The sequence below is a fragment of the Rhineura floridana genome, chromosome 3 (genome assembly GCF_030035675.1).
Source record: "Rhineura floridana isolate rRhiFlo1 chromosome 3, rRhiFlo1.hap2, whole genome shotgun sequence".
Lineage (NCBI taxonomy): Eukaryota > Metazoa > Chordata > Lepidosauria > Squamata > Rhineuridae > Rhineura > Rhineura floridana.
The window spans coordinates 44,335,474-44,348,529 of record NC_084482.1 but is presented as its reverse complement, the minus strand read 5'-3'; the positions used below and the strand labels follow the sequence as shown (position 1 = coordinate 44,348,529).

The window sequence follows — 13,056 nt, the reverse complement described above, 5'->3', positions numbered from 1 at the left end:
TCATTGTTTCCTTCAGTAATAAGTACATAAACTGTGAAGGGCAGATGCACATGATTAACTACTCAGTGGACAAGCTGGGAACTGTGGGCAATTGGGACTTTTCAGTGTATGTTCATAAATGTTGAGCGTTGTGGGTTTATCTGTTAAATGTTTCAGGTTTATAGAAGGAAACACCCATGTAACACAACTTCAGCTGTGGCAAACATGATTGCCATGTACAGTATAAAGCAGCGTCTATACTACTACTTAAAGTCATATTTTTACTATCAATTCCATGTTATTTAGGTCTACATTAATGTGATATTCATAATCAATATAATTATATATTAAAATTGTTTAGCTTTTATAAATATTTTAGCTGCCTGCCAATGGAATGGGATAGTGAATCATTTTAAAATCAATACAAATATAGACATCCTTTGTCAATTAGGAGTGGATTTTTTCTAATTAACATGTTGTTGCTATGTGCCTTCAAGTCGATTACGACTTATGGTGACCCTATGAATCAATGACCTCCAATAGCATCTGTCCTGAAACTCAGATCTTGTAAGTTCAGGGGCTTCCTTTATGGAATGATTCCATCTCTTGTTTATTTATATATTTTGTATACCGCCCTTCCTCCCAGCAGGAGCCCAGGGCGGCAAACAAAGCACTAAAACACTTTAAAACATCATAAAAACAGACCTTAAAATACATTAACAAAATAGCGTTAAAAACATTTTAAAAAAAACTTTTAAAAAGGGTTAAAAACATTATTAAAAAAAATTAAACAATTCTGACACAGATGCAGACTGGGATAGGTCTCAACTTTAAAAGGCTTGTTGAAAGAGGAAAGTCTTCAAAAGGCGCCGAAAAGATAGCAGAGATGGCGCCTGCCTAATATTCAAAGGGAGGGAATTCCACAGGGTAGGTGCCACCACACTAAAGGTCCGTTTCCTATATTGTGCAGAACGAACCTCCTGATAAGATGGTATCTGCAGGAGGCCCTCACCTGCAGAGCGCAGTGATCTACTGGGCATATAAAGGGTAAGATGGTATTTCAGGTATCCTGGTCCCGAGCTATGTAGGGCTTTGTATGCCAAAACTAGAACCTTGAACTTGGCCAGGTAGTAAATGGGCAGCCAGTGCAATTCTTTCAGCAGCAGGGTGACATGTTGGCAATACCCTGCCCCAGTGAGCAGTCTTGCCACTGCATTTTGCACCAGCTGCAGCTTCCGGACCAACGTCAAGGGCAGCCCCACATAGAGCGCATTACAGTAATCCAGCCTAGAGGTTACCAGTGTGTGGACAACAGTGGTCAGGCTATCCCGGTCCAGAAACGGCCACAGCTGTCTCACCAGCCAAAACTGGTAAAAGGCACTCCTAGCCACTGAGGTCACCTGGGCCTCTAGCGACAAAGATGGATCCAGGAGCACCCCCTGACTACAGACCTGCTCTTCCAGAGGGAGTACGACCCCATCCAAAGCAGGCAGCTGACCAATTATCTGAACTTGGGAACCACCAACCCATAGCGCCTCTGTCTTGCTAGGATTCAGACTCAGTTTATTGGCCCTCATCCAGCCCACCACTGAGTCCTGGCAGCGGTCCAGGTCTTGCACGGCCTCTCCCGATTCAGATGTTACGGAGGAATAGAGCTGGGTATCATCAGCATTCTGCTGACACCTCGCGTCAAAGCTCCTGATGATTGCTCCCAAGGGCTTCATATAGATGTTAAACAGCACGGGGGACAAGATGGTACCCTGCGGCACCCCACAGCTGCCAGGGGGGTGAAAGACAGTCACCCAATGCTATTCTCTGAGAACGACCCTGGAGGTAGGATTGGAACCACTGTAAAACAGTGCCTCCAATACCCATCTCACCAAGTCGGCCCAGAAGGAGACCATGGTCAATGGTATCAAAAGCCGCTGAGAGATCAAGGAAGAACAACAGGATCGCACTCCCTCTGTCCTTCTCCTGATAAAGGTCATCCATCAGGGAGACCAAGGCCAATTCAGTCCCATAACCAGGCCTGAACCCAGACTGGGACGGGTCAAGATAATCTGTTTCATCCAAGAGTACTTGCAGTTGCTGCACCACAACCCTCCCTAAGAAGGGGGTTTTTCAGGAGTGGTCGAATCACCGCCTCTTTCAAGGTGGCTGGAACCACCCCCTCTTGCAATGATGCGTTGACCACAGCCTGGATCCACTCGGTCAGACCCCCTCGGCAAGCTTTAATAAGCCAAGAAGGGCAAGGGTCGACAGGACACGTTGCTGGCCGAATCATCGCAAGCACCTTGTCCACGTCATCAGGCTGCATCAACTGAGACCGTTCCCAAGAAGTTGCAGCAGACGTTGCACTGGACACCTCATTGGGGACTATGGTAGATGTGGATGGAGCATCAAGACTGCTACGGAGGCAAGCAACTTTACCCTCAAAGTGCCTTGCAAACAATTAACAGTGGGCCTCTGAAGGGTCTAAGAGTTGATGTCAACAGATCCCTGACAATACGGAAAAGCTCCACCAGACGGCTACTTGAGGATGCGATGGAGGCAGAGAAGTGGGCCTTCTTCGCTGCCCTCACTGCCACACAGTAGGCATGGTTATGTTGTTTTACTCGTGCCTGATCAGCCTCACAGCACGTCTTTCGCTACTTGCGCTCTAGCCGTCGTCCAGCCTGTTTCATTGCCCTTATCTCACTGGTGTACCAAGGTGCAAGCCAGGCTCCACAGTGCCGGAGAGGGCACTCGGTGGCAACCATGTCGAGAGCCCAACATGCCTTGCTGTTCCACAGCGTGACAAGGGCTTCAATAGGGTCACCTGCTCTATCTACTGGGAACTCCCCCAGGGCATTCAGGAATCCAGTGGATTCCATTAGGCTCCAGGGGTGGACCATCTTAATCTGTCCACCACCCCTGCAGGGAAGGATCGGAGCTGTAAGTCTAAACTTCACCAGGAAGGCTGCTTTCACACATGGGGCTAATAGCGCTAGTTTAACAGATCAAAAAGGTAGCGCTTCATTCCGGATTTCAAAAATCCCTTTCACACTGCAGTACCTGTTATACCGGCATTTTGCGAAACAGTCTTTCACACAGGTCTTCACCTACTGGTTTGAGGCCTGTTCTTTCGGTGCGTGGGGGGGTTTGAAGGAGGCATGATCACGATCGCGATCAGCTGAGAGGCGGGCCAGCACAGCAGCAGAAGCTCTGGTTAAGCAGCAGCAGCATAGGCTGCTCTCCAGGAGCAGCTGGGATTGGCTGGGAGGCGCTGCGGTGGCAGTTGATAAGGGCGGGAACGCACTGCATGCTGGGATGCCTGTCACATGAGCAGCGGCAGTAGCACAAAACCCCTGCAATCTTCCGTGTCCCGGCCTTGCTATCGGAATTGTTCAGGTATCATTTATTGCGGAAATTAGCGCTAAACTTCCACTACATTCCACCAGAATTCCGGAGCTACCCGTTATGTCATGTGAAAGCTCAAATTTTATGCGCAAATTAACAGGAAATAAATCGTCAGAATAACGGAATAAAGTGCAGTGTGAAAGCCCCCGAAGTGATCTGACCATGACGATGGGGTGACATCCAACCCCTCTATCTCCAGACCACCCCTTCCTCCATCTGGAGCAAAAAGCAAGTCGAGGGTGTGCCCTGCCCTATGTGTTGGGCCAGTAACAAGTTGAGACAGCCCCATGGTCGTCATGGAGGCCATGAAGTTCCAAGCCGCAACACTAGAGGCAGCCTCAGCATGGAAATCACCCAGGACTATCGTTCTGGGCTCCTCCAACGCCACAGCCGAGATGATCTCCACCAGCTCGGTCAGAGAAGCTGCCGGGCAGCAGGATGGACGGTACACCAGCAACAACCCTAGTTTACTGTCTCCTTGGCCCAACACCAGGTGCAGGCCCTCACAGCCAGCCTTCCTCTTTTTCTACTCCCTTCTGTTTTCCCCAGAATTATTATCTTTTCTAATGAATCATGTCTTCTCATTATGTGTCCAAAGTATGATAACCTCAGTTTCATCATTTTAGCTTCTAGTGATAGTTCCAGTTTAATTTGTTCTAACACCCAATTATTTGTGTTTTCACTGTCCAGCTTTCACATCCATACATAGAGATTGGGAATACCATGGTCTGAATGATCCTGACTTTGGTGTTCAGTGATACATCTTTGCATTTGAGGACCTTTTCTAGTTCTCTCATAGCTGCCCTCCTCAGTCCTAGCCTTGACTATTGTCTCCATTTTGATTAATGACTGTATCAAAGTATTGATAATCCTTGACATGTTCAATGTCCTCATTGTCAACTTTAAAGTTACATAACTCTTCTGTTGCCATTACTTTAGTCTTCTTAATGTTCAGCTGTAGTCCTGCTTTTGTGCTTTCCTCTAAGTTTCATCAGCATTCATTTCGAATCATTATTGGTTTCTGCTAGTAATATGGTATTGTCTGTATATCTTAAATTATTGATATTTCTCCCTCCAGTGTTCACACCTCCTTTATCTTGGTTCAGTCCCACTTTCTATATGTTATGTTCCTCATATAGATTAAACAAATAGGGTGATAAAATAACCCCTGTCTCACACCCTTTCCGATGGGGAACCAATCGGTTTCTCCATATTCTGTCCTTACAGTACCTCTTGTCCAGAGTATGGGTTGCGCATCAGGACAATCAGATGCTGTGGCTTCCGCATTTCTTTTAAAGCATTCCATAGTTTTTTCATGATCTACACAGTCAAAGGCTTTGCTGTAATCTATAAAGCACAGGGTGATTTTCTTCTGAAATACCTTGCTCCGTTCCATTATCCAACATATGTTTGCGATATGATCTCTGGTGCCTCTTCCCTTTCTAAATCCAGCTTGGATGTCTGGCATTTCTTTACTTGCATGGGATATTAAGGCAATAGTTTGATAATTATTGCATTCCCTGGGATCCCCTTTCTTGGAATTGGGATGTATATTGAATGCTTCCAGTCTGTGGGCCATTGTTTAGTTTTTCATATTTGTTGATGCATTTTTGTCAAAATTTGGACAGATTCAGTCTCAGTAGCTTGTAGCAACTCTATTGGTATGCCATCTGTTCCTGGTGATTTGTTTCTTCCAAGTATTTTAAGAGCAGCCTTCACTTCACATTCTAAAATTTCTGGTTCTTCATCATACGGTTCCTCCATGAATGAATCTGTCATCCTGTCATCTCTTTTATAGAGTTCTTCAGTGTATTGCCTCCATCTTCCTTTTATTTCATCTCAGTCAGACAGTGTGTTCCCCTGTTGGTTATTCAACATCCCTAGTCGTGATTTAAATTTCCCTTTAATTTCTCTAATCTTTTGGAATAGAGCTCTTGTTCTTCCCTTTTTGTTGTCCTATTTCTATACAGTATTGTAATAGTTCTCTTTGTCCCTGTGTACTAGTTGCTGTATTGTTGCATTTAGGGTTCTAGCCGTGTTTCTCTCTCCTTTTGCTTTTGCTTTCCTTCTCTTTAACCATTTTAAGAGTTTTTTCACTATTAGAGCAACCCTGTTTCTTCTTAATTTCTCATTTCCTACATAAAATATTTTGTAGTTGCCTGATTTAAAATGTCCCATTCCCGTCCATTTTAATTCACTCATGCCAAGTATTGTAATGTTGACATGTTCCATTTCTAACTTTCCCTGGATCATGCTTCTCACATTCCATGTTCCCATTGTGTGCGTTGTACAACTCCAGACTCTCCTTTCACATCTATGTGCATCAGCCCCTGAGTTTCCTTTCAGCTTTGACCCTGCTGCATCATTAGTCACAGCGCTACTCATACTTGTCCTTTGTTCTTCCCCAGTAGCTCAGTGAGTGCCTTCTGACCTGGGGGTCTCATCTTCCAGCACTATCTCATGTTGCATTTTGGATGCTCTGTTCATAGGGTTTTCGTGGTAAGAGGTATTCAGAGGTAGTTTACCATTGCCTTCCTCTGAGTTTGGATGCATCTTAGTCTGTTGTCTCAGCTTTGACCATTCCACCTTGGGTGCCCCTGCTAGGAGTCTAGCCTCTTGGTCTAGACTCCTGATGGCATTGCTCTTAGCTTCTTCAACACTCTCAACCACCCTCACCACTTTAAGGTGTGCATCCTAGAGGGATATTAACATACCTATTTTTTAAATTCTGAATTAAAAACATTAACAAGAGATTCCATTCTGAGCAGTGGCAATGTTCTTGCCATGTAAGGCTCAGTGCTCCAGAATAATCCCATTGAGTTTAGTGGAAATGTTGCATTTTTTTCAGTCAGTGGATGTGACTCTTTTACCCTCATCTGCTCTGTGTTAGGAAGATGAAGAGAAGCCTAGGCCTTCTTTATAATCACCAAGTATCAGTCTCACAAAGAAAGTTGCATATGCTTATTTACATGAGTCACCAAAGAGTTTGCAAATGTCAGCTTCTAATCTGCATTGTTCCAAGGTATATGACATCTGTGAAGTGTATGTGGTGTGCAGCTCTCTAAAATACCTGGCTGCCACCAGTGTGGTTTTCAAATGCTGCCATGTTGTGTGAGGTTGCTAATAGCACTGGCAAATTCAGTCATGTTTATCGTTAAGTGCTTTTGGAGTATAATTCATGCTCCAGACCGCATTCTGGTAATGTTGAAAGAGAACCTTGCAATGTTCTAGTTGTATATGGAAAATATACTTTTCAAGTGCACTTTGAAATAATTTGCAGGTACAAAATGGAGTGGTAGTATAGAGCAGTTGCATGTAAATAACTGGATACAAAGTTGAGAGAATGGTTTGCTACCAACGTATAGCCATGAATACACATTTGAAATTATTTGCACATTAAAGACCTAAGTATAGGTCTTTTTCCTCCCAATGGAGTGAAAAAAGTTTGGTTGTTAGCATTAGTAACAGCAGTGCTTGCTTTTTTATGCTTTGCTAAGGATTTAGGGAGTGCATATACATAGAATCATAGTAATTACATATGAGAAAGGGGTTTGCTTGCTCAGGGGGGTGTTTTTTTAAAACACACACACAGAGAGCATTTAGAGGTTACTATCTCAAGGTTGTTAATTAGTCTACCCTATCAAGGAATTCTAGAATCCTTATACCGTGTCCCCTTGCTGGCCATCTAGGATAATTTTCAGATTACTTTATAATCCTTTATAGAACTGTGAATGCCCTCGCCACCCCCATCAGAGACTGCAACTCTTATGTCGGTATTTAAAGATGCACGTACATGCATATATGTTATCTGAGGTAGGAAATTTTGTTCAAACTTTTGTGTCCACACAGCAAACACATATTTATTTGTTTGTTTGTTTATTATTTTATTTATATCCCGCCCTTCGTCCCAGCAGGAGCCCAGGGCGGCAAACAGAAACACTAAAAACACTTTAAAACATCATAAAAACAGACCTTAAAATACATTAAAACAAAACAACATTAAAAACATTTTTAAAAAGCTTTAAAAACATCTTCGAAAAAGAGGTTAAAAACATATTATTAAAGAAAACATATTAAAAAGCAATTCTAACACAGATGCAGACTGGGATAGGTCTCAACTTAAAAGGCTTGTTGAAAGAGGAAAGTCTTAAAAGGCGCCAAAAAAGAGCAGAGATGGCGCCCTCCTAATATTCAAAGGGAGGGAATTCCACAGGGTAGGTGCCGCCACACTAAAGGTCCGTTTCCTATATTGTGCAGAACGAACCTCCTGATAAGATGGTATCTGCAGGAGGCCGTCACCTGCAGAGTGCAGTGATCCACTGGGTATATAAGGAGTAAGAAGGTCTTTCAGGTATCTTGGTCCCAAGCTGTATAGGGCTTTGTACACCAAAACTAGAACCTTGAACTTGGCCTGGTAGCAAATGGACAGCCAGTGCAATTCTTTCAGCAGCAGGGTGACATGTTGGCGATACCTTGTCCCAGTGAGCAGTCTCACTGCCGCATTTTGCACCAGCTGCAGCTTCTGGACCAATTTCAAGGGCAGCCATATGCCATGTAAAGTGTGGAGCATCAATGTAGGTACAGCAAATATGCTACATAAAGGGTGGAACTGCCTTCCTCCAGATGTTGTTGGAAACTCATCTCTAATCAGTCCAAGCCAGCATGACCAATGGTCAGGGATGATGGGAGTTGGGAGTCTAACATCTGGAGGGGCACATGTTCCTCATCTCAGCCCTGGGATGAAAGAGAAACAGTCAAGAACTTCTGACCTTAACAGCAATTGCTGTTTCTCTTTCAGTTTGATTCAGTCCCTGATTCATCTGTCTGTATAAGCAAGTAAATGAGTTTGTGGGATGTTATCCCAAGATAATTCATTTTGTAAACAGGCTCTGATTAATCCATCAGCTGTTTTGATGTGGTTTCTCAAAGCTCCTACATTCTTTGCCTCTCCAGCCGCCCTCGGATACATTTGCCTTTCACTATCATCCACAGTAACCCTCTGTTTTTCTCTTATCCTCTGTTTTCCTTTAGCTCTAATAATCCATTTGCTCGCCGACACCTCCGCTCCAGCCCTAGCCTTGTCATCTTGAGGCAGCAGGAGGAAGAAGCGAAGGCAAAAGAAGCAGCAACTAATGTGGACATCACCCAGGTTATGAGCAAGCTGGATTGTAGAAGCCAGCTCAGACAGAATGCCCCACCTGCTAAGTAGGGCCCAGATGCTATAAAGCACATTGAAGGGGAAAGACCAAGCAGAGTCATGAGGATGTTGGCTGAATGTAGGGCTGCATTTCCTCCCCCATGCCTGCAGGTGCCAGTGGTGCTTCATCATTAATGACCCATTTATCGTTCCCTGCCTCCCTCCCTTCTGTAGTATGCTGTTGCCATGGCATCCAGAGTAGTGTCACTTCATAAGCCATTGCGGACAGAATCATAGAACACAGAAGGCAAAAGAGTTTCCTTGTGAGCCTCACAGTGATTTTTCCCATATCAAATGGGCTCACTTTACAAGCCAAGGAAACAATGTTTTCTATAAACTGCCTGAAACGTTACTCCCAGATCTAAAAATTTTAAAAAACCCACTAGATACCATGGCAACTGGCTGTCTCTTCTCTCACTGCCTCAAGTGATGGAAGGAAAGTGACTGAAAAATTGTGCTGTGAGACACAAGGCAGAACTGATGTTAGTTTCCAGGTGCTGTCGGGGAAGGCTAGTGGAGAATCCTAAATAAGGGTGCATACTCCAGGTTACCATACACAAGTTAGATACCCATTAACATCCTTTACCATGTCATACACACAATTAGACTGGTTAAATATTAACAAAGGATAATATTCTCTTTCTTTTCAGGATGATTATGGATTAGGCATTGTAATCAGTATTAGTGGGTATAAGTATGGACCTAACTGATTGCAGTTGGTCCATATTAATTAACATGCAGTATATAATGTCTTGTGCATGTAACATCAACGTTGAATTTCCTAAGCACTTTAAGTCAGCTGGCTGCTCAAATGCATATTAGTTTGAGCAGGAGTATCAGCTAGCAGGGGTGTAACCCAGTCATAGACAGGGGAAGCCCTTTATGGATCCAGAACCCTATGGGGAAAAGGCTATTGGGGAAGGGCCATAGTTCAGTAGTACAGCATTTGCCTTGCATACAGAAGGTCCCAGGTGCAATCCTGGTAGGGCTGGGAATGTCCACTGCCTGAAACGCTGGAGGGCTGCTGCCAGCCAGGGTAGACAATATGGACCTAGATGGGTCAGTGGTCTGACTCAATATATACGCCCGCTTCCTATATTCCTTAGGGTTCTGCAGGAACTACTTTCTTTTGTGTTAAAGGATATGCTGACAACTGGAGAATTTGTTTCCTCTACCTAGCTGCAAATACCATTTGCCTTTATTTGCAGTAAAGTTTCCCGGAGATGGGAATCTTGTCTCTTAGAGGAGCGTGGGGAGAAGCATGGGGTTGCTAGAGTGTAAAGGAACAAGACAGGTGAGTATAGGAAGGAATTTCCTTAACATTTTTGCAGGACCATGGTGCAGTCTTAGGGCCTGTTTTGACAAGTGATGGTTTCAAGAAGCGGTCTGTCAATATTGACTCCAAGAGTCGGCCTCGTGTAGCATGTGGCAAGCCATTTGTATGCATCTGGACCACTGTATTACAGTGGTTCCATTCCTTTCTCTCCGACAGGTACCAACAGGTAGCGTTGGGGGAGGAGGTATCAGACCCTTGGCCTCTCAATTGTGGTGTGCCACAGGGCTCTATCCTCTCTCACATGCTATTTAACATCTATATGAAGCCGCTGGGAGCAATCATCAGGAGATTTGGGCTGCAGTGTCATCAATATGCGGATGACACTCAGCTCTATCTCTCGTTTAAATCTTCACCAGAGTTGGCTGTGGAGACCTTGTCCAACTGCCTGGAATCCGTGAGTGGATGGATGGGAAGGAACAAGCTGAAGTTGAACCCTGATAAAACCGAGGTACTACTTGTGGGGGACAAGAGAAGGTTGGGTGACATTGACCTGAAGTTCAATGGGGTGAGTTTACCCCTAAAGGACCAGGTCCGCAGCCTTGGGGTTGTGCTTGATTCCAGGCTGTCCATGGAGGCTCAGATTTCGGCAGTGAGCCGGGCAGCCTGGTACCAACTACACCTCATACGAAGGCTGCAACCCTACCTTCCTGTTCATCAGCTCCCACTGGTGGTACACGCCCTGATCACCTCTCGTTTGGACTACTGTAATGCGCTCTACGTGGGGTTACCCTTGAAAACGGTCCGGAAATTACAACTGATACAAAATGCGGCGGCTCGACTACTTACGAATCACACCAGTGTTGTTCGACCTACACTGGCTTCCAGTTGTTTTCCGAGCCCAATTCAAGGTGTTGGTATTGACCTTTAAATCCCTATACGGTTTCGGCCCAGTTTATCTCACGGAGCGCCTTCAACGCCACCAATTATGCCGCCCGACAAGATCAGCCACACAGGGCCTTCTCTCAATCCTGCCAACAAAAACAGCCAGATTGGCGGGTACAAGAGAGAGGGCATTCTCAGTGGCGGCCCCCACTCTTTGGAACTCCCTCCCACAAGATCTCCGGCACGCCTCTTCCCTAAATGTATTTCGGAAAGCCTTAAAGACCTGGCTTTTTCAGCAGGCCTTCGGGGTATCCGGGGAGGGTTAATCGATATAATTGTAATGCCTCCTACCCAGTTTTAATATTGTTGTTGTAGATCTATTGTTTTTATTGTATTACTGTATTTTATTAATTGTATTTTAATAATTTTGTAAGTCGCCTAGAGTGGCCATTGGCCAGATAGGCGACGAAGAAATTAAATTTATTATTATTATTATTATTATTATTATTATTATCTGGTGTCAACGCTTGTCCTTAGTCTACATGGCAGGCAGGGGTAGATGTGGGATGAACTCTGTATTCTATTCAACTGGCTTTCTGTGCTAAGGCACTGATCATGCTGGCTGGGGCTGATGGGAGTTGTAGTCCAATAGCATCTGGAGGGCACCACGTTAGCTACCCCCGCTCTAAATATCTGCTGGAAGTCTAGGAACTAGGCTATGTTCTCCCAGGCAGGTGTCGTTTTCTCTTGATATACACCTGCCTTAGCACGGAAAGCCAGTTGAATAGAATGCAGAGTTCATGCCAGTCCCACATCTGTCTCTGCCTGCCATGTAGACTGAGGACAAGCACAGGTCAAAGCCATCTGAGTCATAGTGATTGGGAGTGTTGAAAAACAACTGTACCTTCTCATGCCAGGAGGACCTAAATGTTTACCTCCCCCTCTCAATCCAAAAAAGATGACTGGCAAGAGCAATCTTACACTTAAATGTTCAGCACTTAGAAAATCTGGGTCAAGACATGTTTGAAAAATTCCAGGATCTTATGGGCAACTGAGTGGAATCAGGGCTCCCACCTGCTCATCTATTTCCCCATAACGTTTTCTTCAACTGTACAATTTCTATCTCTGGGCTTACTTGCAGTTCTTCTGTCTGCTGTGTCACTGCATTTCATCATTTCTTGCAAAATATCAGAAAAACGTTGGGAATCACTCTGACAGTGAGAATACCACAGTCAAAAAGGCCATGAGAAAATACCAAGAGTGTGATCTTAAAAGCAGTTTTGGAGTGATAGTTTCTGTCAGCTCAAAGAAATCTAAATGTAACTGTGGAACATTGCTATAATTTTAAGCATTTCTTCCATACACAGAGCCCCATGAAGCTCTCAGGTTTGAAAATGCAGCTATGGAGATTAGTTTATTTGTTCTGTTTCTCTGTTTATCAAGGTCAACATGGGAACAACAGAATAGACGAAAGCAAGGATTCCCAAACTGAGGGCCGTGGACCACCAGTGGTCCACGAACTTCATTCAGGTGGTCCGTGGCATGTCCACATTAAATAGTCATATCGATTTTTAATTGTATTTCTACTGTTTCTTTTATTTCTTGTATTGTATTTTACTGTATTACAATTTGAATTCTATGGTATGCAAAGTGAAATACAATATATATATAAAAAGAAGCCATTAAAAATCTTTTTTTTTCATTAATTTTTATTCAAATTTTCAAAGACAAAAAAACAAAACAAAACAAAACAAAAACAATTAAACAATAAAATAAAATGTTGACTTCCAATTTGTCGCAGATCAGTTATAGGTCTAGAATATATAACAATCCTATCTCTAAAATTATATTATAAAATCACTTTCCTCCAGTAGTTATCTTAATTAATCCTCAAATCTCATAAACATTATTTTATTCTTTCCACAAAAAGTCAAAGAGAGGTTTCAATTCATTGAGAGATATATCTTTCAATTTTTCTCCAAATAAACATGTTGCTTAATCCATCTAATTCAAATCTGTTAGGCCCAATAATTTCAATAGCCATTCTTCCATTATCTATATTAATTCCATCTTCCATCTTCAATAATCCTGTTGTCCAGTAATTTCAGTAGCCATTCTTCCATTATCAGTATCCCATAATAATCTTGTTGTCATAGCCATAGTCCAAGTAAACATATCAATCCATCTAGTCAAATCTGTTAAGTCCAATAATTTCCATAACCATTCTTCCATTATCAATATTAATTCCATCTTCCATCTTCAATAGTCCTGTTAAATCCAGTGGTTTCAGTATCCATTCATCCATAATCAGTATCCCATGATG

At 43.5% G+C, this 13,056-nt stretch overlaps 1 protein-coding gene across 4 annotated transcripts in view; it reads left to right on the top strand.

The window, feature by feature from the left end:
• RGS9 (regulator of G protein signaling 9) overlaps window positions 1-13,056 on the top strand; it is a 104,324-nt gene that overhangs the window by 79,138 nt on the left and 12,130 nt on the right. For 2 of the 4 annotated variants that reach the window (XM_061615599.1, XM_061615601.1), the window contains exon 17: window positions 8,410-8,527. In XM_061615599.1, coding sequence (XP_061471583.1) covers window positions 8,410-8,527 — 118 coding nt within the window. Of the gene's footprint in view, window positions 1-8,409; window positions 10,369-13,056 lie in introns of those variants that run through there. The other 2 variants (XM_061615597.1, XM_061615598.1) reach the window with 1 other exon arrangement.